At 43.5% G+C, this 24,483-nt stretch overlaps 2 protein-coding genes and 1 long non-coding RNA gene across 3 annotated transcripts in view; 2 read left to right on the plus strand and 1 right to left on the minus strand.

Moving 5' to 3' along the window:
- LOC142025615 (uncharacterized) overlaps nt 1-8,103 on the plus strand; it is a 36,078-nt gene extending 27,975 nt beyond the window's left edge. Inside the window, exon 3 of the long non-coding RNA XR_012648688.1 lies at nt 7,871-8,103. This is a non-coding gene — a long non-coding RNA (uncharacterized LOC142025615). The remainder of the gene's footprint in view (nt 1-7,870) is intronic.
- SDF4 (stromal cell derived factor 4) overlaps nt 1-15,181 on the minus strand; it is a 48,622-nt gene extending 33,441 nt beyond the window's left edge. Inside the window, exons 1-2 of the mRNA XM_075018141.1 lie at nt 15,075-15,181; nt 6,096-6,461 (exon numbers count right to left, since the gene is read on the minus strand). Coding sequence (XP_074874242.1) covers nt 6,096-6,406 — 311 coding nt within the window. The 5' untranslated portion in view covers nt 6,407-6,461; nt 15,075-15,181. The remainder of the gene's footprint in view (nt 1-6,095; nt 6,462-15,074) is intronic.
- A 2,626-nt stretch (nt 15,182-17,807) lies between these two features.
- B3GALT6 (beta-1,3-galactosyltransferase 6) lies at nt 17,808-23,811 on the plus strand. The gene has a single exon (XM_075018202.1). It carries the CDS (start codon nt 18,215-18,217, stop codon nt 19,253-19,255), a length of 1,041 nt encoding a protein of 346 aa, XP_074874303.1. The 5' UTR covers nt 17,808-18,214; the 3' UTR covers nt 19,256-23,811.
- The last annotated feature ends 672 nt before the right edge of the window (nt 23,812-24,483 follow it).

The following is a 24,483-nucleotide window of genomic DNA, read 5'->3' on the forward strand; positions in this document are numbered from 1 at the left end:
AGTCATGAACCCGAAGTGGGTGGCAATCCCATTTTAATGGCCTGGCTTCAGACATGCTGGGGTCCAGCATTAGAGCCAAACCCGAAGTACAAGCCCCACCACCTGGTATTGAAACTTGAAGGTAAGGTTCAAAGTACAGGCCCCTTGCCTGGTTGCTGAAGCCTTTGACTTTGGGCTTCTGCAGCCAGTATGGTGGGGCTTGAGCCTGGGCCATCCCCTTCTCGGACAGTGAGATTTTGGCAGGCTTATGCTTCAGTCCCCATTCCTGGGGTCATGCTGTAATTTTTTTATTGTCAAAAGTCTGAAAACCCTGGGCTTTCATAGTATGGCCATACATTGAACAGTACATATCTTTGGCCCATCATATACTTGCATACTCACCACCTTCTTAAGGAAAGATTAAAAAAATAAAGCAGCTATGCATCAAGAATATCTGCATACACTGGCAGGTTTTGGCAGAGACTTCAATGACAGATATCTTCTCAAAATCAACCCTTATCCCAGTGTAGTTCCCCCAGGAAACAATTCACAGGACTGTTTTTGTTTTAGAGACAGACCCAGACGTTTAATTTGTTGTGGGAAAAATACACTAGGATTACAAAACTTTGAAATCTTTTTTACTTTAAACAAACCACTTTTTTATTTAACAACCAGCCTCCAGGCAAGCGACTGTTTAAATTGATGAGTCCATTGGTGTGTCTGAACCTTGAAGGTCATACCTTGTGAGTTAATTTCTGTAGAGAACCTGATAACTCCTTAACTTCATTTTTAATCATAATTAAAAATATCTTTGCACTTATCACAGGGAGAAGCTAAAGCTTGATTCATCTCCCTGCTTTCTTTCTCAATAAGTGGACAGAAAAAAGAATGAAAAATCTTTAATAACCTATTGAATATGATACTAATGTATGTCCTCAAATACCCCAAAAAAACCAAAAACCCCTTTTTTCTCTCACCCCAGTGACTTCACCAAGGGTATTGCAATGATCTATTTTTAATATATATTTAGTCAGTTTCATTTAGAATGATTTTGTGCTAGGTAAACATCTTGAATCCAGTTAGTTGCCTCAGAAACAGACGCCAAGACTTATGACAAGTATCCTTATTCTCGACAGCAACAATCTGCAACCTTTTAAGGTGGAGTGCAGAAATTTGACCTTTTGACCTTTAAGAACAATTTGAGTGCCGGTGATGCTTTCTAAAGTCATTAATAGTCCTACTTACAGCAGTTTCATTACTGCATAAATTAAGATGTAAGGCTTTACCCTTTAGGTGTTGATTGGCAGCATTAGCTGGTCTTTTGTTAATTAACAGGTGCCATGGCTTTGAGCAAGCTCCCAGTTGCATGGGGAAGCAGTATCACCGTCCTGGTCAGGTGGTCAATAATATATCCCTACTGCTATATTCTTATTAGAGAATGGAAATACTATCCATAGTGATTCCATGGAACATTAATTTAAGATTTTTACTTCATTTGATTCTACATTATCTTTCACATACAATGCCACTCCACCAACCACACAACCTATTCTGTCCTTCCAATATACTTTATATCCCGGTAAGATTGTGTCTCACTGATTGCCCTGATTCCACCAGCTTTCTGTGATGCCTATTATGTCAATTTCCTCCTTTAGTACAAGGTACTCTAGTTCACCCATCTTGTTAGTTAGACTTCTAGCACTTGTGTAGAAGCACTTAAATTGCCAAGGTTTATTTGTCTGCCCTACCCTGATGTATTAGACTCTTTTATATGCAAGTGTTTCCTGTCTGATCCGGCGCATATTATATCATTGCCCCTCCTCTCTTTCTGACTAAGACCTAGAGAATCTCTTCCAATGGACTCTCCTCTAAGAGAAGTCTCTGTTTGTCCACAATTCCAAGTGGCATAAAAACAAACCCAGGAGCCTCAGCTGCTCATTAAAAAGGAAATGTGATCTTTTTAAAAAAAGTCTTTAACAGAGGCATTTTCCCTCTTCCCAATGGTCAAAGGAAGGTCATTTTTTATTTCCTAACTCCATCTGTAGGAGTACATCCAGAAAGCAATGTTCTAATGCCCCAAAAAATTTGGCAAACCTTCTGATCTGATCTTATGAGAGAAGAGAATGTGGGAAAGCACTTGAGTTAGGTTGATAATCATTTCTAAGGTCAGGATAAAGGTGGGCAAACTACTTTTGACCTGCCAAGGGACACTCCATTGCAACAAATAGATACAATCCAAGTGAGATTGCAATTTGTGATTTACATAAATCACTAATCAACAACTGAATGTGCTAATCAGCTTTCAGTCTCATCATTGCCAGATGTTTATCTGATACACAGATTCATCAATAAATCCTTAATTTGTAAACAAACCGTCAGTAGAGTGCTAGTTCAACAGCAGATTAGCAACAAATGATTTAAGTGTAGAAGGGTAAACTAAGATAACTAAGCATAAATTGGTTAGCGTTTGAAAGATAAACAACGTTATTACCCTTTTAGACATCTGCTGTTGAGAATACAGCACAGATACAACATTTTTCCATCAGTAAATTACATTATTAGTGCTGAGTTTGTTGCAGTGGCTAAAGAGACCACTTTTGCAGACCATTTTTGAGACTGATGTGCATACAAATTCTGTATCCATGCAGGGCTGTAATCATAGGGACAGTGCCATTACAACACACCACAGAATGATCCTGCTCCCAGGAATTACAATTCAGACATTTCACAAAGTAGATGCTTTGCTTGGCAAGGAGAAATGAATGCTAAATGAGTACCTGGGGGGGCAGGGTGTTGAGGGAGAGAGAAGAAACACACTCATTGGAGCTTCCTTGACAGTACCTACTTGAAGAAGCAACACGTTATTTTTCAAATGAAAGCATAGAATTGTTGCATGGTGATAAACAGAAATATCCATGGCAATTATCAGTCCAGAACTGCAGAGTCACAATCACCTCCTCCCTTGCCAGATATTCAATTAAAAACTATTCCAATAAACATGGATTTCAAAGACTCCCTGCCAATCCAGCACAATTAAAATGCGGGAGGGAGGGAAAAAAAGAAATCACATAATCAAAATCTGTTTTTACTACCACCAGTACAACTCACAAATATTAGACACACCAACTCAGTCTACACTATTGTAATAAATCCAGGGTTGCAAAACACAAACAGCAGCAATTCTACCATCTAGTGGTAGTGATAATTCACTGTGGGCTTTTATTCGTCATATACTCTAGTTTAAAAATTTTAAATGTGCTTTAATTCACCCATTTCCAGGTCTGTTAAAATAAGAATGTATCCAGTTATTGATTTAATCCTCTCCTAACAGAATGAAAGGTGCTTTATAAACAAAATACAAAAAAGTGGGCATATTTTTATGCTTAAAATTGGATTTTTTGTTACATTAGAACAGAAGCTCAATATTCTGAGGACCTTCAAGTAATGATGTTTAGCACTGTTTAGTAATGATGTTTAGCGCAAATTAAATGTTATACCTTATCTTTCCTTACACTCCCCGTTCTAAGTCTGGGGAGTTGTATATATTCAGTAGACCCCTGACTTACATGATTTCGATTTGCACAATTCTTGGAGTGACACAAGTCAAAATCAACCAGTGCTGCTGTGACAGTCTGTTTCCGGGCCCCGGCAAGCGGCAGGGAGATGGTAAACAGGCAGCATCCAGGCCCTTGTGCTCTTGGTTCCCAGCAGCTGCGCCTGGCTCCCTCTGATTACAGAAGTCAAGAAACTGACCGGCACTGCTGCACCTGGCTCTCAGCTGTGCCTAGTTCCCTGTTCCCACCAGTGGCGGGAGCCTGGAGCCAGGCAGAGGAGCACTGGTCAGTTTCCCAGCTCCCCCAAGCAGAGGGGACCTGGGAAACTGACCAGCTCTGCTGCACCTGGCTCCCAGCTCCCACAAGCAGAGGGCAGACAGGAGCCAGGCGCAGCTGCTGGGAGCGCAAAGATCAGCTGCTCCCTGGCTCCTCACCACTCGTGGGAGCCAGGAAACCAACCAGCACAGCAGTGTTGGTCACTTTCTTGGTTCCTGCAATTGGAGAGGAACTGGGAGCCACGCAGCAGGGTGAGTGCTACAAGCAGGTATGGAGCTGCTATAATCTTCACTGGGGCTGCCAAGCCCCTCCGCCACTTGCAGCCCTGGCCCAGGGAGACCAGAAGGTTGTAGGGCCACTCCCCCATCCTGACTTACGAATGGTTGCCCAGGAATGCAACCTACATGTGAGTAAAGGATCTACTGTATGTTTAACTGCAGAGCAACAAAATCTTATAAACTCTTCCAGAACACAGGAAGAAATAGAAATTATTTGTTTTTTAAATGCTTGGGAATGGATCAAGACACTAAAAGGTAACAGGAATTATTTCAGCATTTAAACACTTAGACTATGTCAACACTGGCCCCTTCCTTTCAAAAGGGGCATGCAAACATGGCAGATTGAAAATGCAAGTGAGGTGCTAATTTACATGTTCAGCATCTCGTTTGCATAATATCCACTTGCCAGTCCAGAAGAGCTGCTTTTGAAATGCAAAACAGCCGTGTAGAAGAGGTTCCTTCAAAAAGAAGCCCGGCATTCGAAAGCACCTTTCTTCCTAATTTTTTTCAGAAAGAAGGTTGCTTTTAAAAGTGGAGCTTCTTTTCGAAGGAACTCTGTCTACACGGCAATGTTTAGCATTTTGAAAGCAGCTCTTTTGGAACGGTGAGTGGTTATCATTATGCAAATAAAGCACTGAATATTCAAATTAGTGCCTCACTTACATTTTCAATCTGCCACGCTTGCATGCCCCTTTCAAAAGAGAGAGGCCAATGTAGACATAGCCATAGACTACAAGAGAAAGAATCAGGCATCCTATCAGCTCAAAGGGCTTCTGAACAAATGTATATGTCCTATGGGAAAGTGAGCTTTTTGCTGGGTTTATCTGTTTAGCCAGATTCACTTTGTAATATTTTTTTTTCCTTTTAACACTTCTGTCAATCACATCAGAAGGGAAGTATGTCCAGGCCCAGAAGAAGCACTAAAACTATACATACATGTTGATTAAAACTGAGAAACAGAGAAATGAACTGACCTGCCCATAGTCACAATGCAGCTCCAGTGGCACTCTGAAATAGAACCCAACTTTTCTAATTTGCAGTGCAGTGCTCCATCCTTTCATAAATTCTACTGCACTAATGCAGGAGACAAAGGCTACGTCTACACTAGCCAAAAACTTCGAAATGGCCATGCAAATGGCCATTTCGAAGTTTACTAATGAAGCGCTGAAATACATATTCAGTGCCTCATTAGCATATGGGCAGCAGCGGCACTTCAAAAATTGATGCGGCTCGCTGCCGTGCGGCTCGTCCAGACAGGGCTCCTTTTCGAAAGGACCCCGGCTACTTCCAAGTTCCCTTATTCCTATGAGCAGATAGGAATAAGGGGACTTCGAAGTAGCCGGGGTCCTTTCGAAAAGGAGCCCCGTCTGGATGAGCCGCGTCAATTTTGAAGTGCCGCGGCCACCCACATGCTAATGCGGTGCTGAATATGTGTTTCAGCACTTCATTAGTAAGCTTTGAAATGGCCATTTGCATGGCCATTTCGAAGTTTTTGGCTAGTGTAGACACGGCCAAAGTGGGCCAAATTATACCCAAAACCCTCAAAATCCAAGAAGTAAACAAGCTTGGAGGTGGGAGGGGGGAAATGGACCTCTCCTAAATCTTTCAATGTTAGTGATCCAAGAAGTTAACAGTGTTTTCACTGAGGAATTTTGTTTTCTGTAGGGGATTTTAATCAACAATCTAAGGCCCCTATCCTGAAAGCTGATTCATGGGGTTCTGCACAGGCACCGCAGGTGGGGAGAACCTCACACATTAAGCCCCACTGATGAGTTTAAAGGGTTGAGGCCTAAGTTGAATAGCTTAGTAACATAATTCAATGCTTTAGCCAACAAAGCTCATTCCCCTTATTATAATCACCCCTGGAAAAAAGCCTTTCAAGTGAGTCTTTTTAAACACTTTCGAAGAAGTGTAATGAATGAAGTTGAGAAAGGAAGATAAAGTCAAAGAAATACCAGCACAGCAGAACTGATGAACATTTTTCTTGACAGACTTTCGCATAACTTACTTGGAAAATATGGCCATAAGTTTCCTTCTGTTCTTTCTTGGTTCAGAATCTTCATCAAACTCTTCCATCTCTTTCCCTAGAAAAACCTCCTGATGAAACTCCTTGTTCAGATGTCCATCCATCTCCATTTTGACGCCATTTAGGTGATCTGGAGGCAGGATCTCATTTTCATCTTTGTTGTCAACTGCGTTCTCCTTTAAGGTGGAATTGTTTGCAGGCCTGGCATAGACATCCATCAGCAGGAACACAAACAGGAGGGACAAATAGAGAGAGCCCAAACTGCAGAGGAAGGCCTGTTTTGACATCATCATTCTTCTTCTTTTCCAAAATATCAACAGATTAAATTATGATGAAAAATTAAATGACCTGGAGGTGTGGAAAGAGTGGGGGAGAGGAGAGGGAGAAGAAGCTGAAATAAGGAACCCAAATGAGTAAAACTACAATTTTATTTTACAGTCTGGTTTAAAAGTAAAAACCCAGCATATTCTGTTGGTAAACACTAAAAAGCTTATCTTAAATGACAGAAACCTGTTTTGCAATTAGAATAAGTTGTATAAATAACTACAATAAGAAGCAGGTTTTGTGAAGAAGTTTAGTGCAGCTGCAGCTATTAAAAGGAAAAAAGAACAAAGGAATTAAAATCTGATTGTAAAGAATGTTATGGAGTTCCATATACATGCATCTGTTTCACAAGTGCAGAGGTACAGATCAGAAGACAAAGGCTGAGACAAAATGTTAAATTACCACCATAATTGTAGCACAGCTCAGCCAAATGGGAAGGATAGCTTTGTGATTTGAGTATTGCCTTGCTAAACCTAAGGTTGTGAGCTCAATCCTTGAGGGGGCCATTTAGGTATAGATATTTTAGGGGTGGAAAAAAAAAGATGGTGCTTGGTCCCACCAAGGGGGCAGGGGACTGGACTCAATGATCTCCTGAGCTCCCTTCCAGCTCTATGTGTATTTCCATAACTGTTTTAAGTTCAGTGGATATGGTCTCCACAACAAGGCAAAAAGTTCAGGGGATGTGGTTTCTGGTCTCTACAACCAGAAAGAACAGTTCTTTCTAACACGTGACTTTGTTCTCAAAACTATCTTATTTAACTGCTCATCACTTTATAAAGTCAGAGTCACATCAGCTTGCTGCTAAGCTCCGCACCCAGCATTGATCATCAGGTAGGTAGACACTTGTGCCTGCACAGAGCATCACTTCTGGTCGATGAGGCACTGTGTGGGCATCAACATTACTGAAGAACTAGGGCTTAAGGCACCAATCCTGCAAACACACATATACATGCATAAGTCAAAAAGCAGTCAAGTAGCACTTTAAAGACTAGCAAAATAGTTTATTAGGTGAGCTTTCGTGGGACAGACCCACTTCTTCAGACCATAGCCAGACCAGACCAGACTCAATATTTAAGGCACAGAGAACCAAACAGTAAGCAAGGAGGACAAATCAGAAAAAGATGATCAAGGTGAGCAAATCAGACAGTGGAGGAAGGTCAAGAATTAGATAAAGCCAAGTATGCAGACGAGCCCCTATAGTGACTCAGAAAGTTCCCATCCCGGTTTAAACCACGTGTTAATGTGCCGAATTTGAATATAAAAGCCAGCTCAGCTGTTTCTCTTTGAAGAATGGTGCGAAATTTTTTTTCAGTAACACACATACCTTTAGGTCATTAATAGAATGCCCCATTCCATACATAAGAAGGGTCATACTGGGTCAGACCAATGGCCCAATGTCTGCTCTTTTAAGTACATGTCTTGTACTTTTACAGCATAGTTTCCCAAACTGGGGAGCATGAAGAAACTCCTGGCGCTGGGAGCATGAGGCAGCGGTGCCCTCCTCTTCATTTCCCCCACTCCAAGAAAGGGCCAGCCTTTGATTCCAGCTCTCAGACCCTGCTATTATGTGGGAGACCCGGCACAGCTGCCATAAAAAGCAGGCTGCCGGCAAAGACCCATGTGGAGCTGCTGTCTCCTGAAAAGCAGTGTGGGTTGTGGAGGATGGGGTTAGATCGGGGGGCTAGAGGAGCCTGGCTTGGGGGAGAGGAAGGAGACGAGGTAAGAGCAGGGGGCTGGTGGTGCCTGGCTTTGGGGGATGGTAGGGACTTGGGTGGGCGGCTTGTGGGGCTCAGGCAGCTGGCCCCGGCTTGGGCTGGTGGGTGGGGAGGTGACTGGCCCCAATGGCTGGCAGGCGAGCAGGCAGCTGGCTCCAGTGGCTGGTGGGCAGCTCTGAAATCACAGGGATCAAGCGTGTGGGCAGCTAGTGTGGGCAGCTTTGGCAGCTGGCCCAGGGTTCAGGCAGCTGGCCAGCTGGGGCTGCACAAGGCGGCCGCAAGGTGGGGACTGTACCATTACCATGGCCGGTCCATAGTCAGTCTCCAGGCTGGGATGGGGCCAGCAGGGGTCAAAGTCCAGCAGGGAGTAAGGGGGCCCCAGGGTTGGAGGGGAGGGCACTAAGGCTCCGGCAGCTGGCATGCAGCTCAGGGCGGGGCAGCACAGCTCCATTGAGTCTGCTATCTGCTATTTTCCAGACAACTTTTCTGGCGACCCCATTAATAAATTAGTACACAAGCCATTCAGTGTTGATGTCAATACATTGCTAGAAGTGTTGCAAGAACAACCACTCGATATAAAATATGATTCAAGTGCAAAAGAATTTCAAAAACTCAACCTTGGAGGAATTTTGAATAAAATATTTCCCAATGTACTTGAAAGTTGGGAAAGAAGTGTTACATATCTTTCTTCCATTTTTGTCAATATACCCCTGTGAAAAAAGCTTTTCAAGTTTACTCACATTAAAAATGAAACAAAGAAATCGACTGGTTGTCAAAAATGATTGCGTTACGCACTTTTATCTTTCAAACCTGGGATTTCTCAACTTGTCAAAACATGCAGCGTCATCCTTCACATTAAATGGATTTTGTTTTCTGCTGTTAAATTACATTTGCATTAAATTTTTGGGCCAAGAAAAATGATTCTTGTTTATTTTTAATTTTAAATAAAATTTTTATATCAAGTTTGTGTGTTTATTTTAAATTATGAATTGAATTTTTTGTTAAGAGCAGGGGTTGGATGATGGTAAAGAAGATGTGGCGGGGGGGTGTAAAGGTGTCTCAAATCAAATGGGGGGCATGACACCGAAAAGTTAGGGAACCACTGTTTTGGAGGGAACCAACAGAATAAGCATCCATCAAGTGATCCATTCCCTATCACCAGCTCACAGGTTCTGACAATCAGAAGTGATTCATTGGACATGTATCTGCAAAATCAGGACCTGAAGTAACTTTTTACTCCTTTCTATTTCAGTCAGCACTCCAAATGCAATACTACTCTGAAAGAGAGCTAATTCTAATCCAGAATGTGTGCTAATAGACTGTTTCAAGACTGTGTTTGTGGGCAAGCCATGACCAAGATCCCAAAAAATGCTGCTAGGGCTGGCAAGTAGAAAAAAAAAATCTTTGCTTAGAACTGAACAAACCTAATGTGCAATCAGTGAGGGGGGGAGGGGGGGACATGGAACACCACAATGCTTCTTTTTTAAGACTAAAGTCATATTTTCAATGTGCATTCACTAAAACAGGCACATAAAAGGAGACTTAGCCCATTATAGAAATAAATTTTCAACGGAATCCTAGTAGTAGTAGGAGGCATCCTTCAGTCTGCATAGACTATGGATCGCGCCCTTTATAGTTTCAATTGAGGACTTCATTTACAGCATCTACTGTGACTATGAAGGCCCACACGAGAGTGACAGTCCTTGCTGCATCTCTTGCAGATGTGGTGGGTGTCTGGCAAGTCCTTAGTGTGCTTTCTGTGCCCTCACTTCTCCTCTGCTAGCTGTCTGATCTTCATCTCGCCCTTCTGAAGGCCCTTGTGTAACCCCTGCCTCCATCTGCTGCGGTCGTCTGCTAGTTCTTCCCAGTTGTCCAGCTCAATGTCTACCTCTCTGAGGTCTCTCTTGCAGACATCTTTGTAGAGCAACTGGGGGCGTCTGGGAGGTCTTTTGCCAGAGGCTAGCTCACCATACAGGATGTCTTTTGGAATCCTTCCATCATTCATCCTGTGGACGTGGCCAAGCCAGCGGAGCCGACGCTGCCTGAGGAGGGTGTGCATGGTTGGGATTCCAGCTTGCTGAAGGATGGCGGTGTTGGTCACTCTGTCCTTCCATGATATTCCAAGGATGCGCCTGAGGCAGCGCAAGTGGAAGATGTTCAGCCTCTTTTCCTGGCGGGCATACAGGGTCCAAGTCTCGCTGCCATAAAGGAGGGTGCTGAGGATGCAGGCTCTGTAGACTTGCATTTTAGTGTGAGTGTACAGCTTGTTATTTTTCCACACTCTCTTGCTGAGTCTGGACAGAGTTGTGGCCGCTTCTCCGATCCTCCTATTTAGCTCAGTGTCCAACGACAGGGTGTCAGTGATGGTGGACTCGAGGTAAATGAACTCGTGGACGACCTCTAACGTATAGTTGTCAATGCTGATTGATGGGGATTCAGCAACATCCTGACTGAGTACGTTTGTCTTCTTTAGGCTGATGGTAAGCCCAAAGTCCTTGCATGCTTTGGAGAACTGATCCAGCAGTTTTTGAAGCTGGTCTTCTGTGTGAGACACTACAGCAGCATCGTCAGTGAACAGCATGTCTCTGATGAGGACTGCCTGCACCTTAGACTTAGCTTTCAGTCTTGCAAGATTAAACAGTTTCCCATCAGATCTTGTGCGCAGCAAGATGCCCTCTGTTGAAGATCCAAAGGCAAGCTTCAGGAGGAGTGCGAAGAAGATCCCGAATAAGGTCAGAGCAAGCACGCATCCTTGTTTGACGCCGCTCTTGATTCCGAAAGCATCCAATAATGCGCCGTCACATTGGATGGTTCCTCTCATGTCTTCGTGGAACGACTGGATCATCTTGAGTAACCGTGGAGGACAGCCTATCTTGTGGAGCAGTTTGAACAGACCATCCCTGCTGACCAAGTCAAAGGCCTTGGTCAGGTCGATGAAGGCTATGTAGAGTGGCTTCCTCTGCTCCCTGCACTTCTCCTGCAGCTGCCTTAGAGAGAAGACCATGTCAACGGTAGACCTCTCTGCGCAGAATCCACACTGCGATTCGGGGTACACCCTCTCAGCAATCTTCTGGAGTCTGCCAAGGATGACACGAGCGAACAGTTTATCAGTGACACTTAGGGAGGGAGATACCACGGTAGTTGTTGCAGTCGCTTCTGTCTCCTTTGTTCTTATACAACGTTACGTTAGCGTCGCGCATATCCTGTGGAACCTCACCCTCTTTCCAGCACAGGCACAGTAGCTCATGTAGGGGTTCCAGGAGTGTGTCCGCGGCACACTTGATTACCTCTGGTGGTATACCATCCTGGCCAGGGGCCTTTCCGGCTGCAATGCTGTCGATGGCTCTCTTCAGTTCATCCACAGTCGGTTCTTGATCCAGTTCATCCATTACTGGTAGGAGCTCGACGGCATCGAGGGCTGCGTCAACGACAACGTTCTCGTGTGAGAACAGCTCAGAGTAGTGCTCAACCCAGCGCTCCATCTGTTTGGCTTTGTCAGCGATGACTTCACCAGATTTGGATTTCAGAGGTGCCATCTTGTTCTTGGTGGGTCCTAATGCCTTCTTCATACCCTCGTACATTCCTCTGAGATTACCAAAGTCAGCACAGGTCTGGATGCTGCTGCATAGCTGGAGCCAGTGGTTGTTGGCACAGCGCCTGGCTGTCTGCTGTACTGTTCTTCTGGCCGCTCTAAGTGCTTGCTGGGTACTCTGGCTCGGTGAGCATTTGTACTCCAGGAGTGCAGTGCGCTTCTTTTCAATGACTGGAATCATCTCATCGGAGTTAGCTTCAAGTCATAACAGTATTACAAGCTTTACCAAACATGATGTAACAGATTTTAAAAATAAGTTAAGGGCTAAATGATGAAGAACACTATACAGCATTCACGAAACCTGCAGTACTCAAACCTCAGGAAAAATTTAAGAATATAGCTATCTATGTGGATAATTATGAAAGATGAACTTAGGACATTTAGTCAGAGTTTGAAGAATATCAGCCATCATGTTTCAAAACTTATTACACTTACATTTAAGATAGGAAGGACATTTTCCTTTCAAGGCTGAATAAGTACACAATTAAAGTCAAACTTGAAAGTCTCTGTCTGCACATTTATCTGGACAGAATAATTATTTTGGCATGTGAGAAAATCCCTACCACCACCATTGTACAAGGATAATAGTATCAATTTCAGGCATCATTTTTCCCGAGGGATGTTAAATAGTTAACTGGTAAGCATGAGTCTTACTGGTGTGCTTACCAGTTAACTGACCATTGGCAGTGAATTGCAGTGGCAGCCAGCCACACCGGGCTGGGACAGCCCTGGCCACAGAGGGGCTGGCAGGCCAAACAGCAGAATTCACAGCTGCGGTGGAACCCCATGGTTGCAGCAGTGGTGCAGCCAGTCAGCAGGAGCTGAATCAAAATGGTTAATCAGTTAAGCGCTCTCATTCAACAAAATAACAATTTTAACATCTCTGCCTTTTCCATCTGAAAATGTTGTACCCTACTATTGTTGTTAATGATCAGAGCCCTGCAAATCTGTGGATATCTGCTGGTATCTTCATTTGCAGATATCAGTGCCAATATGGATGCAGATACAGATAAAAATGTACCTAGAACCTCTGCAACTTTTCGGATACCCATTTTGCATCTGTGAATGTCAGTGAAGATATCCGCAGCTCATTTTTGTGGGTATAGATGTAGGGTATTACTAATAATCTGTAAAACTGCTGTAACTGAAAGAGGTTGAAAAAGGAAAATTCCCTCTCTAGTTTGGTTAGTGCATTTTACATAATTTTGTATTTAGTGAGTTTCACTATTTGTTGACAGCGATACCATTTTCCAGCTACTGCAAGAGTATTTACAAGTAATCACCACAATGAAGCTGAAACTGAAAGCTGTGCAGCGAGAAGGAGAGGAAGAAGGAGCAAGCAAAATATTATTCTTCTTTTCAGGCCCAGTCAAACATCTTTCCAATCATGGGGTAGGAAGAAAGAGAGAACATTTAATGGTTTTGTTTTTCATTAAAGGAAAGCTGGAGGACACTGTTAGAGGACTATTTCATTAGAGGACACTATTTTTCTAAATCAATTTAAAAAAACCCAAAAATAAACAACAGCAAAACCAACAAGCTACCAGATCCCCATCACCATGGTAAATTTAAGGAGATTTTCAGTCAAGCCTTGTAAAAAATGTGTCAAAGTTAATTTCAAGTTTCCCTTTTTTGCAAGTTAACCCCACATCTTCAACTAAACCCTGCTACTAAATGTTCACCCAACCCACCTCATCTCACAATAGCTCGATTATACAGCAGCAACTTGAGGAAAAGTTGTAAGCCCAGAATCACAGAATACTAGAACTGGAAGGAACCTTGAGAGGTCATCAAGTCCCATTCCCTGCACTCATGGCAGAATCAAGCATCTGTTCTTAAAAGTCTCCAATAATAGAGATTCTACAACCTCCACAGACACTTTACTCTAGTGCTTAATCACCCTGACAGTTAGGCAGTTTTTTCAGTATGCACAAACTGTACATACTGTAAACAGCCAGTTACTCCTGGGGAAATTCTGCACCACTGTGCAGTGCAGAATTTCTACAAAATCAATGCTCTGAACAGAACTTGCTTTCTTCCCTTTCAGAACTAACATTGCACAGTTGCTGCCCACTGGACTCTGTGGATCTCAGCTCCCTATCTCACAAGCAGTGTAGCAGTAAACACTGCAGAGAGAAGGGGAGGATTCCAGGCACTCCCTGAAGGAAGTCAGTAGAGGAAACAAGCTCCAGACCCAGCATCAAGCTGTTTCTCTAGAGGTACATGTGCCTGAGCTGGTGATGGGGGGAAGGAAAGGAAGGGCAGGGGATGAAGCTAGGCTCTGGAGGGAGGATGGTGTGGGTGACCAGGCTATGAGGCACTCTGCAATTGGGGTCTGGGGAGCAAGGATAAGAATGTCTGCACCAGTGTGGCCTACCCAGCTCAGCTGTATTCAGTTTGTGCCAGCACTGAACCATGATGCCTCTAGGCTTGGCAGTTCATAGTCCCACACACTGTTGGCCAGTCGCATCTGTTATTAAAGTAAAAAAGAAAACCTGCTTGGGTCCTGAAACCTTATCTATTACAAATTAAGCACCAGGGTGTCTGGTTGGTGACTCTAACGGGGTGGGAGTATAGAATCAGGAACTGGGTTGTTATAGGAGTTGCTGTAACTATTCTCTTAGGGAAATCTTTTCTGACATCTACATTGTTAGAAGTATTTTGAAGAAGTTACCAAAACAATTGAAACTGGTGTGAATAGTGTTATTGTTTTGACGACCCAAGTAAGCGGGATTTAAAACTGTACAGAATTGTTTTCTGTTTGGTACAGAATTTCCCCAGGAGTTACAACCACGTACACTAACACACAAGTTTTGATAGTGTCTAGACTAGCACGGCTTCCTCTCTGTTACTAGTGATATGAGGAGGACCTGGGGCCAGGGAGCTGAAAGGAATGGAGCAGTCTCCTCCCGTAACAAGGGGAGAATGTAATTCCTGGGCACCACCTGGTCCCAGTGGTGCCTCTGATCCCCAGAGCCAGCTCCAGACCCTTAAGTGTCCGTGCGCCCACCAGGATGTCAAGCTCCCAGTGCAGCACCCCGGTTCCCCCCGATCCTTGCAGGGGGTAGAGCAGCTCGGCAGCACACTCCCCACCCTGTGCTCCCCAATCCCGCGAAACTGTACCCTCTCCCCCATGTCCCCTCCACACCCAGGCGATGATGGAGAGCTTCGGTTGCACCGTTTCCCCCCCCCGCCCCCTCACTCCCCGCAGGAAGGGGTAGACAGGCTCGTCTCCCCCCGCTCTCCCCGAACCCAGGAGGAGTACAGAGGCTCGGCTGCCCCCTCGCCGTCTCCCAACCCCCGCTCCGCGAAGGCAGCCCACCCCGGTACCTATGCAGGATGCCGTGTCCGGCTCCTCATGCCAGCCCGGAGCGGGCCCCTCCTAGCCCTTCGCACAAAGTCCCTCAGGCAGCAATCGCTGGCGGGTGACAGGGAACCGGAAGAGCTACTCACAAAACCTGCCAGGACCCCTGGGCTACCCTACCGCCTGAGTGAGGGGAAGGAGCCACAGCGCAGAGGCAGGGTCCGGGGACTAAACTCCCGGAGACTTCTCTCTGCTGAGAGGAACGAACACCTAAAGAGCGCAAAGAAAACGCGAAGTCAAAGCAGGCATCACCTAGTCTACCTATAAATAGGGGACCTTGAAGTAAGCGGCCATCTTCTGTCCGGGAAGAGAAGGCGCTGCAGAATTACTTGGCTGCAGTGGCAGCCATTTTTGTTGCGGGCGCAGTCCCTCTGAAAACCATGCAGGCGTTTCGATGGTCATCTTTGTTTTGACCAAACAAAAAAGCAGCCCTGTAGCGCTTTGAAGACTAACACAATGATTGATTAGGTGATGAGTTTTCATGAGTTACACTTTTATCAGCATTTCCGGATCTGAAGAAGTGGGTCTGTCTCCTGAAGACTCATGACCGAACGAATTATATTTTAGTCTTTAAAATTCTACAGGAAGGCTTTTTGCTTTGTGAACATACAGACTAACACAGCTACTGCTCTGTGACTATTCATCTTTGGTTTTTTTTGTCAGGGATCCATGTGGTAGCCATTCTTTTTGGTGGCCACCTTTATCTGGAGTAGGCTGTCCTATTTATTTTCAGTGGGTTTTCACCTTCAGTCCTTTTGCTGTGATGTCCATCTGTTTGCATTTGGAGAGGAAGATAATGTCTGTTTGTATCTGTGTAAGTTTTTTTCATGAGGTTGATTAATTTCCACTCAATACGACTAAACGTAGTGCCTTGCATAGTGACAACTATCAGAGGGGTAGCTGTGTTAGTCTGTATGTTCGAAAACAACAAGAAGTCCTGTGGCATCTTGTAGATTAACAGATATTTTGGAGCATAAGCTTTTGTGGGCAAAGATCCACTTCATCAGACTCGTGCATCTGACGAAGCAGGTCTTTGCCTACAAAAGCTTATATTCCAAAATATCTGTTAGTCTATAAGGTGCTACAGGACTTCTCGCTATTTCTTTTCATTGCACTAGGTGGCCATCTTTGATTAGGGCAGAGAAGCAAATGATACCTGGATATTATTGGCAATCACCTTTGATTGGGTCCAGAAGATTCTCTGTGGATGCTGCTATCAGGTGACACATTGGTCAATCTGAGATGTTAGCAACATAAAATAGAAATATTAAGAAACAGAATTTACCTGTTCCCTTACTCTTCCTAACTTCCCCATTCCTACCAGTTATCATCTTTCCTTTACCCCAAATGAACATCAAAACAGCAAAGTGTAACTAAATTTACAAACATCTTTCATCATATGCGTTTACTTTGTTGCTCTATTCCTACCTCTTGTCTCTTCTGTTTATTTCAGACGTAAGCACTGATTGTCTCTTATTTATGTATAGTGCAATCAGGCCTCGAACCCAGATAGGGACTTGATGGGGGTGGGGGTAACAGTAATATAATTATTAGGAGGGGAATCTCAATAGACCAGACAAATATAATCAAATCTTTGTTTTGCAAGAGGCTGACAAATTTTCTATTAAACTGGTACCTTTACAGCATTCTCCAGGCTTTGCTCAACACTCAGATTTATTGTACTAGGTTGTCTGCTGAGTCAGGCTGTCATGCTTAGCTCACAATGTGCAGGCTATCTTTCCCAGTATACAGACACTGTGTGCTACTCCCACCATAAGTGCCGGCTCTGCAGCTCCCATTGGCCAATAGTAGTTGTGGAGAACGCACCTACAGGCCACACTGCCACCAAGAACCCAGAAGGAGATGTCACTGCTCCTAGGAAGCTGACCAAGGTAAGTGCTGCCTAGAGCCTGCTCTCCCTCCAATGCCTGAACCCCTTCAAAGCCTAAGCCCCTCCTGAACCCAAACTCCCTCCCAGAGCCAGCATCTCAAGCTTCCTCCCCATAATCGAATCCCCTGGCCTTGCCCTAAGCTCCATCCCTGCAGCAGGGACTGGAGGGAGGCCATGTGCACCCACCCATGGTTGGGACAGCTCAGGCTGTCTGGTTGAGGGATGGGGTTGCTCAAGCCTGTTCCTCTGGGTGAGGGCTTGGTATTCCAGCTGTGTAGGTGGGAGGGGGCAGGCTCAGACTCCGCAAAGGGGGAGAGGGGAGAATACTTCCCATCATCCCCCCAAACATGTGGTCCAATCATTATTCTGTAATCTGGTCACCCCACTTGTGCAATGGGCTTGCCCTTTTCGCTTTCAGATGTGCTGCAATGCAATCAAACAGTAGGTGCTTTCATAGCTCTGTGTGCAGGGCCCATCAGATATGGAAACTGTAGGGATATCGCTGGCCAGACCCACTGGGTCTGGGAGGGCTCAGCTTCCACGTCATCTGAGCCCAGGGTCAACCTTGTTCCTCTTGCCCTGATCCAAAATGGCGACTGATTCGCCCTCGTTTGCCTTGACCCAACATGGCGCTCTTTCGGCGAACGCACCGTCCCTTTGCCCTCATCCAAGATGGCGGTCTTTTCGGCCTCGCTTGCCCTGGCGCGATATGGAGGCTGAGCGCGGGCGGTCGAACTGTGTGGTCACATGGTGCGAGTCTCAGTCTCGCCCCGTTTCGTGTCTCTCCCTCTCGCACACGGCCGGCGGCAGCTGGAGCTGTTTTACGAGCGCGCCTTCGTTAGCGACGAGAAAGTGGCGGAAGGAGCGGGGCATGAAGCCACCACTAAGGGGACTCGTAGCGCTCTCCTCCCTGGGACTGCAGAGGAAGAGTGTCCTAGCTCGCCACCCGTCCCGTCTCCATCCGGGACATTCTCCTGCAAGGGGGCGGGAAATCTACCATTCCCGCCTAATCCTCAGGGCTGTGCGAGGAGCTGAGGGTGGGGCCTGGGCCTGAAGGGCAGCAGCCGTGGTGGGGCCCAAGCCTGCACTGCTTGCCCAGGAGGAGGAAGGTGTGAGAAGTGGGCCCAGCCTGGCCTGGTGCTGACCCAGGAAGGGCCAGCCCTCAGCCGCCTGGGCCTGCTGCCCACCAGAGTGTCGACGTCTCTCCCTGCTGCCATGAAGCTGCTGCGGCTCCTATGCCGCCACAAGACGGCGCTGGGCCTGGGTGGCCTGGTGCTCTTTGCTGGGGTTCTGCTGTACCTGGCTAAGTGCACCTCCGAGAGCCTCAGGCCCTTGCCAGGTCGGGGCCTGCCCCACCACCAGCCCCCACGGCAACCCCATGATGGAGTGGGAGTTGGAATGCCCCCGCCAGCAGCCCCACCACCCCCAGAGGAGACAGCTTTCCTGGCCATCCTCATCGCCAGCGGCCCAAAGTACACAGAACGCCGCAGCATCATCCGCAGCACTTGGCTTTCAGGGGTGGGCCGGCCCCCTCAGGATGACGTCTGGTGTCGGTTTGTGATAGGCACGGGCAGCCTGGCTGGCGAGGAGCTTCACAGCTTAGAATTGGAGCAGAGCCGTCACCGGGACTTGCTGTTGCTGCCTGAGCTTCGTGATTCTTATGAGAACCTGACTGCCAAGGTCCTGGCAATGTATGTCTGGCTTGATCTGCACTTGGACTTCCGCTTTGTTCTCAAGGCAGATGATGACACGTTTGTACGCCTGGATGTGCTCATGGAAGAGCTGAGGGCCAAGGAGCCACGTCGTCTCTATTGGGGCTTTTTCTCTGGCCGTGGTCGAGTGAAGTCAGGTGGCAAGTGGAAAGAAAGCACCTGGCTTTTGTGTGACTACTACCTGCCTTACGCTCTCGGTGGTGGCTATGTGCTCTCTGCAGACCTGGTGCATTACCTGCGACTCAGCCAAGACTATTTCAACATGTGGCAGAGTGAGGATGTGTCTCTGGGTGCTTGGCTGGCTCCTGTGGATGTGAAGAGGGTGCATGACCCACGTTTTGACACTGAATACAAGTCACGGGGCTGCAACAATAAGTATATTGTCACTCACAAGCAGAGCATTGAGGACATGCTAGAGAAACATCAGACTTTGGCCAAAGAAGGGAAGCTCTGCAAGGAGGAGGTTAAGCTCAGGCTGTCCTACATGTATGACTGGGGAGTGCCTCCTTCTCAGTGCTGCCAAAGGAAAGATGGCATCCCCTGAAAGTTTAGGGAGAAGGAAGGGGAAACGTCAACAGGAAACTTTGTGGGCTGGATTAATATTATCTGGGGAACACCCCCTGTAAGTAGGGCTTAAAAATTATTTCGAGGTTTTGCACGATTCATGTATCAAGACTGTGTGCAGGGCCAACAAAGCACTACAAATCATAGGAGGTACTGAAGTACTGTCATTTGTCTACAGATACAAAAATACAAGAATAAAGGGGAAAAGTGAGAGGTTCCATGATGAAGCTTTATGCCAAGAAATAAAAACAAACTGTTTTTATATAGCTTGGAAGCAGAGAAGGATGGAAGATGCATCACAGATTCCAAAGTTTGTTTAAGAACATGTCATATCTTCACACCATCCCCAAGATTGTGAAAATAATGTCTGCTGTTTAATTTTTGAAGGGAAGAAGTGTCATTTTGGCCAACTATATTGGCAAGTTTAAAGACTGTAATAAAGAAATAGCAAATCAATTGCTAGTGCCTGTGGGAACAGGTGGCTGATTAGAATTACTGGCATCTACATGAAGAGAAGTGTTCGTCAGATTTTTTGCACTGGTTACTTTATACACCCATTGAGGGGGAGGAGGATGTGTCCAATCTCTGCAAAGTGTTCTGATTTAACTGTAATATGCCTTTGGTAATATCTCTGAATTTAAATCTTCAACTATTTAAATGGTTTGTAATCTACTAAATAGGTCTGTGTTTGGAATGGAGCATATGTTATGCCCTATTGCAGTATAAGGACAAGGTCTCAACTATCTTGATTTGGGAGCAAACATTTATGCTGCACACCTAGAACTCAGTTACTGGGATTAGATACTGCTCTTGTGTTCTACAATTGTGCATAAAGGAACGTTAAAGTCCTAATTTTTACAGAAAATCATCCTAGTCAGAAGTAATAATCTGATAATGCAAATAGTGGGATGACTTACATCAGTAAGGACAATGTATGTGAGTTAAGAGTCAGCAGGATTGGACCTATAGTGGCTCAGATTGGAAGTACAAAACTTTATTAAGTTACCTGGACTAGATTTTTAAAATAAAGTAGTAATTCTGTAAAAAATAAAATCTGAATAGGCTACTTTAGTTGTTAATATGGTATGTAAATTAGTGGGGTTTATTTTTTCACTTCTCTGTAATCCTGTCTACACTATGAATGAATTCATTGCTGACAGGGTTTGTCCACAGTGTTCCGTGTTTAATTGAGAATATAAATGGGCCAATTTTAGCACAGTGGCAGAATGCATTGCATTCTCAAATAAGTCTTGCGCATTTTCTGTGCTAACTTTTATCTGCGTGACTGAATAATCCTGTAATGGTGTTGAAAATGATGCTATTTGTGCACACAATTACAACTTTTTCCATGCTGGTTCCAGGGGACTCCCTTCTGAAAACCCTTGTCAGCAACAGATTTCTTTCCTAGTAAAGACAGAGCTTTAAATTTGATGCCTAAAGGTCATGTTCATACTGTCTTCAATCTTACTGCTTGTTGCACAGTGCACTTTCATGTTATTTCTTTATCTCACTGGGGACGGTACACCTCTCTTTGTCTTACTTGTGGCAGGAGACATTAAACTTCAAATAACAGGAGCTGGTGCTGACATCGTAACATTAAGCTTTATCTACACAACACAGCTTTTAGTGACATGTCACCATGTTGCTAAAAGTCTGGCAGTGTAAACACTGTTTACTGGCATCTCCCCGATCAGGGTTCACCTTGTGGACAAGAGAGTGCACTGCCATTTGTCTGGGCAAAACTTTTGTTTTTCAGGGCAGAGCGGAGCATTTTTAAGCACCTATTCAGGTGGCAGTGTAGACAAAGTCTTATGCTTTTCAGACCAAATTTAGTTATACTTGATTCCTTTGGAATGAATTGTCCCTTAATTAAAATCCTGTTTTTTATCTAGTTTTAAATAACATTTTAAGAATATTAAGTGGTAAAAGAAGACTCCTTTGGAAAGGAAAGTAACTCTTTTTATTTACAGTAAGTATTTCAGCAGTACATACTGCAGCCTCTAGAAACAAATTAATGAAGACATCCAAAAACTAACATTTAATCTGATGCTTCCAGCCTTTTTCACCTTGACAGTGACGCTTACTGCAGATATGCCCTTTAGTGGAATATATTCTGGCTGAGCAAAGCATTTGACTTCACCCAGTTGCAAGAAATTAAATTGTTTTCAGTAATACTTTTCAAGCGTGTATGTCTCTTTGGTCTTAGGGCAAATTAATATTGTACATATACAGTTCAGTGTTTGTAACTGTGATTATTTATAAATATTGTAAATGTACTGTGTATTGTTCAAACTTAAAGCTCGCTAAGTATGATCTTATTTTAAAATTATTTAAGAAAGTGTTAAGTTTCACAAGTATTATTTATCAAATGCTTGAATTTATTGATGTATAATTCATAATTGAAACAATCAGGGTCTGAGTTGTAGATCCAAAAATCTGCTGCATGACTCTTAACCTAATAAGAATGTACTAATCACCCATTTGTCGAAAAATATCAATGTTTATGTAAGTCATGGGCATTGTCGCTTCTTTGTTGCTGTTTTTTCATTTTTTGTTTTTCAAGAGGTTCTCCTTTCCATGCTTTCATGTGAGGATAAGATGAGAATTTGACCTTCAGGAGAATGGAAGATTTGTCATATTCCATATATCTGTGTTGTCTACAGGCCACATGTGCACACTCTCGTGGTTAACATTTTTGTAGAATACTGAGCTCCTGCTATGTCCCAGTGTTTCAAGAATGTGGAGCTTCATACTGCAAACACTAACTTAAACATATGATCAGTCATCTTGATTTCATTGGGACTATTGACATACTTCATTTGAAATCCAGACCAGTGTGCTTGGCAACATAAATTATTGTGGCAAATATAATTCTGTTTGAAATATTGTTTTAGCCTAGCACCAAATTTAAGTAACAAAGTCTCTTTTTGGTCTGGATTTAGCTGTTTTGCCTCAGCTCAAAAATGAATTGTTTTATAAGTATGATCTATTTTTATGTTGTTGAATATAAAAAACAATGTTTTCCCATATGTTCTGATCAGAATATTTATGCATGATAAACTCAAAAGTGCCCAAGGTTAAAATAATTTCCAACCTGTCTGATTTTATAGATCTGATCATCAGTTTAAAAATTCAACTTTGGAACTTTTAATGACTGCATGTTGGATGCTCAGAAGAATTGGCAAAGTTTGCAACATCTACCAGCCAAGTAAATTACAGTTCAGGGAGTTTAAAAAGTCTCTCAAGGTTGATGCTGCTAGTCATTGAGGCAGCAAGTCTGCTGAGCTAATCAGCAAAGAGAATTGGTGATTTAGGGCAGGTCTACAGAGCTCAACTAAATTACACAACTCCAGCTACTTGAATAGTGAAGCTGGAGTCAACATAACTGAATTTGACTTATTGTAGGTACTCTCCCATTGATTTCTCTTACTCCTCATGACCCCCTCGAGTACTGGTGTCAGTGGGAGTACAAACAGCAGTTGATTTAGTGCGTCCCTAGTAGACCTGCTAAACTGACCCCTGGGAGCTTGATCTCTAAGCATCAATTTCTGGGTAATTGTAGAGAAGACCCCAAAGTCATTCATACAAATTCTAAATTGTTAATCACCTTCACAAGTTAAACTCAAGAGTTGTATTTCTTTAATTAGAAAGTCACATGTAAAATTTTTTACTATTAATGCATGTTAAGGTTAAATATCAAGTAACTTCTCACAAGCAGTGTTTTATATGTATTGACTTTCAAGTCCTTGACATTTTAGCTTTAATTATTGCACTAAAATGTTCACATTTAATTGTGAGCTTACTTTTTAATAATATAATTTAAGATCCCAGATCCTGAACAGCACACATGCACACACATAAAAATAAGGCTAAGCAATGAATACATTTTAAAACAAAATAGCTGAAAAGCGTATTTCTGACCTTGGTTGAAATTTTTGTCTTTCACAAAATATGGTGACATCACAGAAATTTAGTGACAAGGATTTCACTATTTAGGTGATTAGACATCCTGTACTACTATTGGAAAAACAAGGTGAAATTCTTTCCCCTTTGAAGCTAGTAGGGAAAGTCAACAACTTTATCAATGCCAGGATTTCACCCAGGGTACCTAAACTCTGATCCTGACAAGTAAAAAGTATTTTGGCCAATCTAAACATCCTTGCATAAAAGTTTTGCCACTGATTTCAAAAGAAGCATGATCAGGCCCAAAATAGATTCATATGTAACTTTTTATGTCTACACATGTTACAATAATGATATATATAATCAAACTTTTGGTAAATAGCATTTTAGTTGGCCTCTAAGGGAGTTACTCATAAAGAAATGTGTGTCTCCCATTTGTTTGTTGCTATTATGGTATTATGGAAAACATCCACAGGACTCTTCCCTGGAAGACAAGAGGAAGATGGCTCATGTTCTAAACGGTTTTCTATCAATCACTTGATGTGGCTGCAAGTCACTGTTTATTTGAACGATTATATTAATATTGTGCTTGTGTTCTTTACAGCTACAGTAAAACTATTTTGTTTGACAATATTGAAAGCATTTTACCTTTTTTGATACATAGTGAATGATTTCTTAATAGTTTTCCAATTGTCTGTCCTCAGTGTTAGACTTAAATTAGGTCTTTCATAAAATTGTATTACCATGGTAGCATTTCAGGTAGAGTTAAAAAAAGATTTTAATGCACCCATTGAATTCCTCTTAAAATGGTCACCGGGAGGTATATTCAAAGAGAAAAACAGTCAAATTTTGCTTACTTTTGAATTATTCTTCAAATGCCACATAATGATTTGTGATCTTGTTTAATGTATAAAAGTAAGCTAGATGAATTGTCTTATATTTAAGACAAAAAATTAGCAATTTAATATTTTTTGCCATTTTCTTTTAAATATCGCTCTTTCAGTAAGACCTGCATCAGTTTTAAGTAAATATATAACTAACTTTTAAGTACTCTTCGAGGACCTGCAAGAAACAGCTATTAGGAAAAACAAATACCTGTGCTTTGCATTTCTGCAAATTTTCCATCCATTCCAGAATCATAGTTGAAGTTGCTTGGTAATTGACATAAGCTGTCAATAAAACATGTTTAGAAATGGACATTTAGGACATGTTATCCATACTACTCCTGCAGATGTTGAAACCCTCTCTGAAATATCTTAAAAAGTATTTCCAGGGCTATCCTTAGGATTTATGGTTCCCTATGCA

Source organism: Carettochelys insculpta, chromosome 23 (genome assembly GCF_033958435.1).
Source record: "Carettochelys insculpta isolate YL-2023 chromosome 23, ASM3395843v1, whole genome shotgun sequence".
NCBI classification, from domain to species: domain Eukaryota; kingdom Metazoa; phylum Chordata; order Testudines; family Carettochelyidae; genus Carettochelys; species Carettochelys insculpta.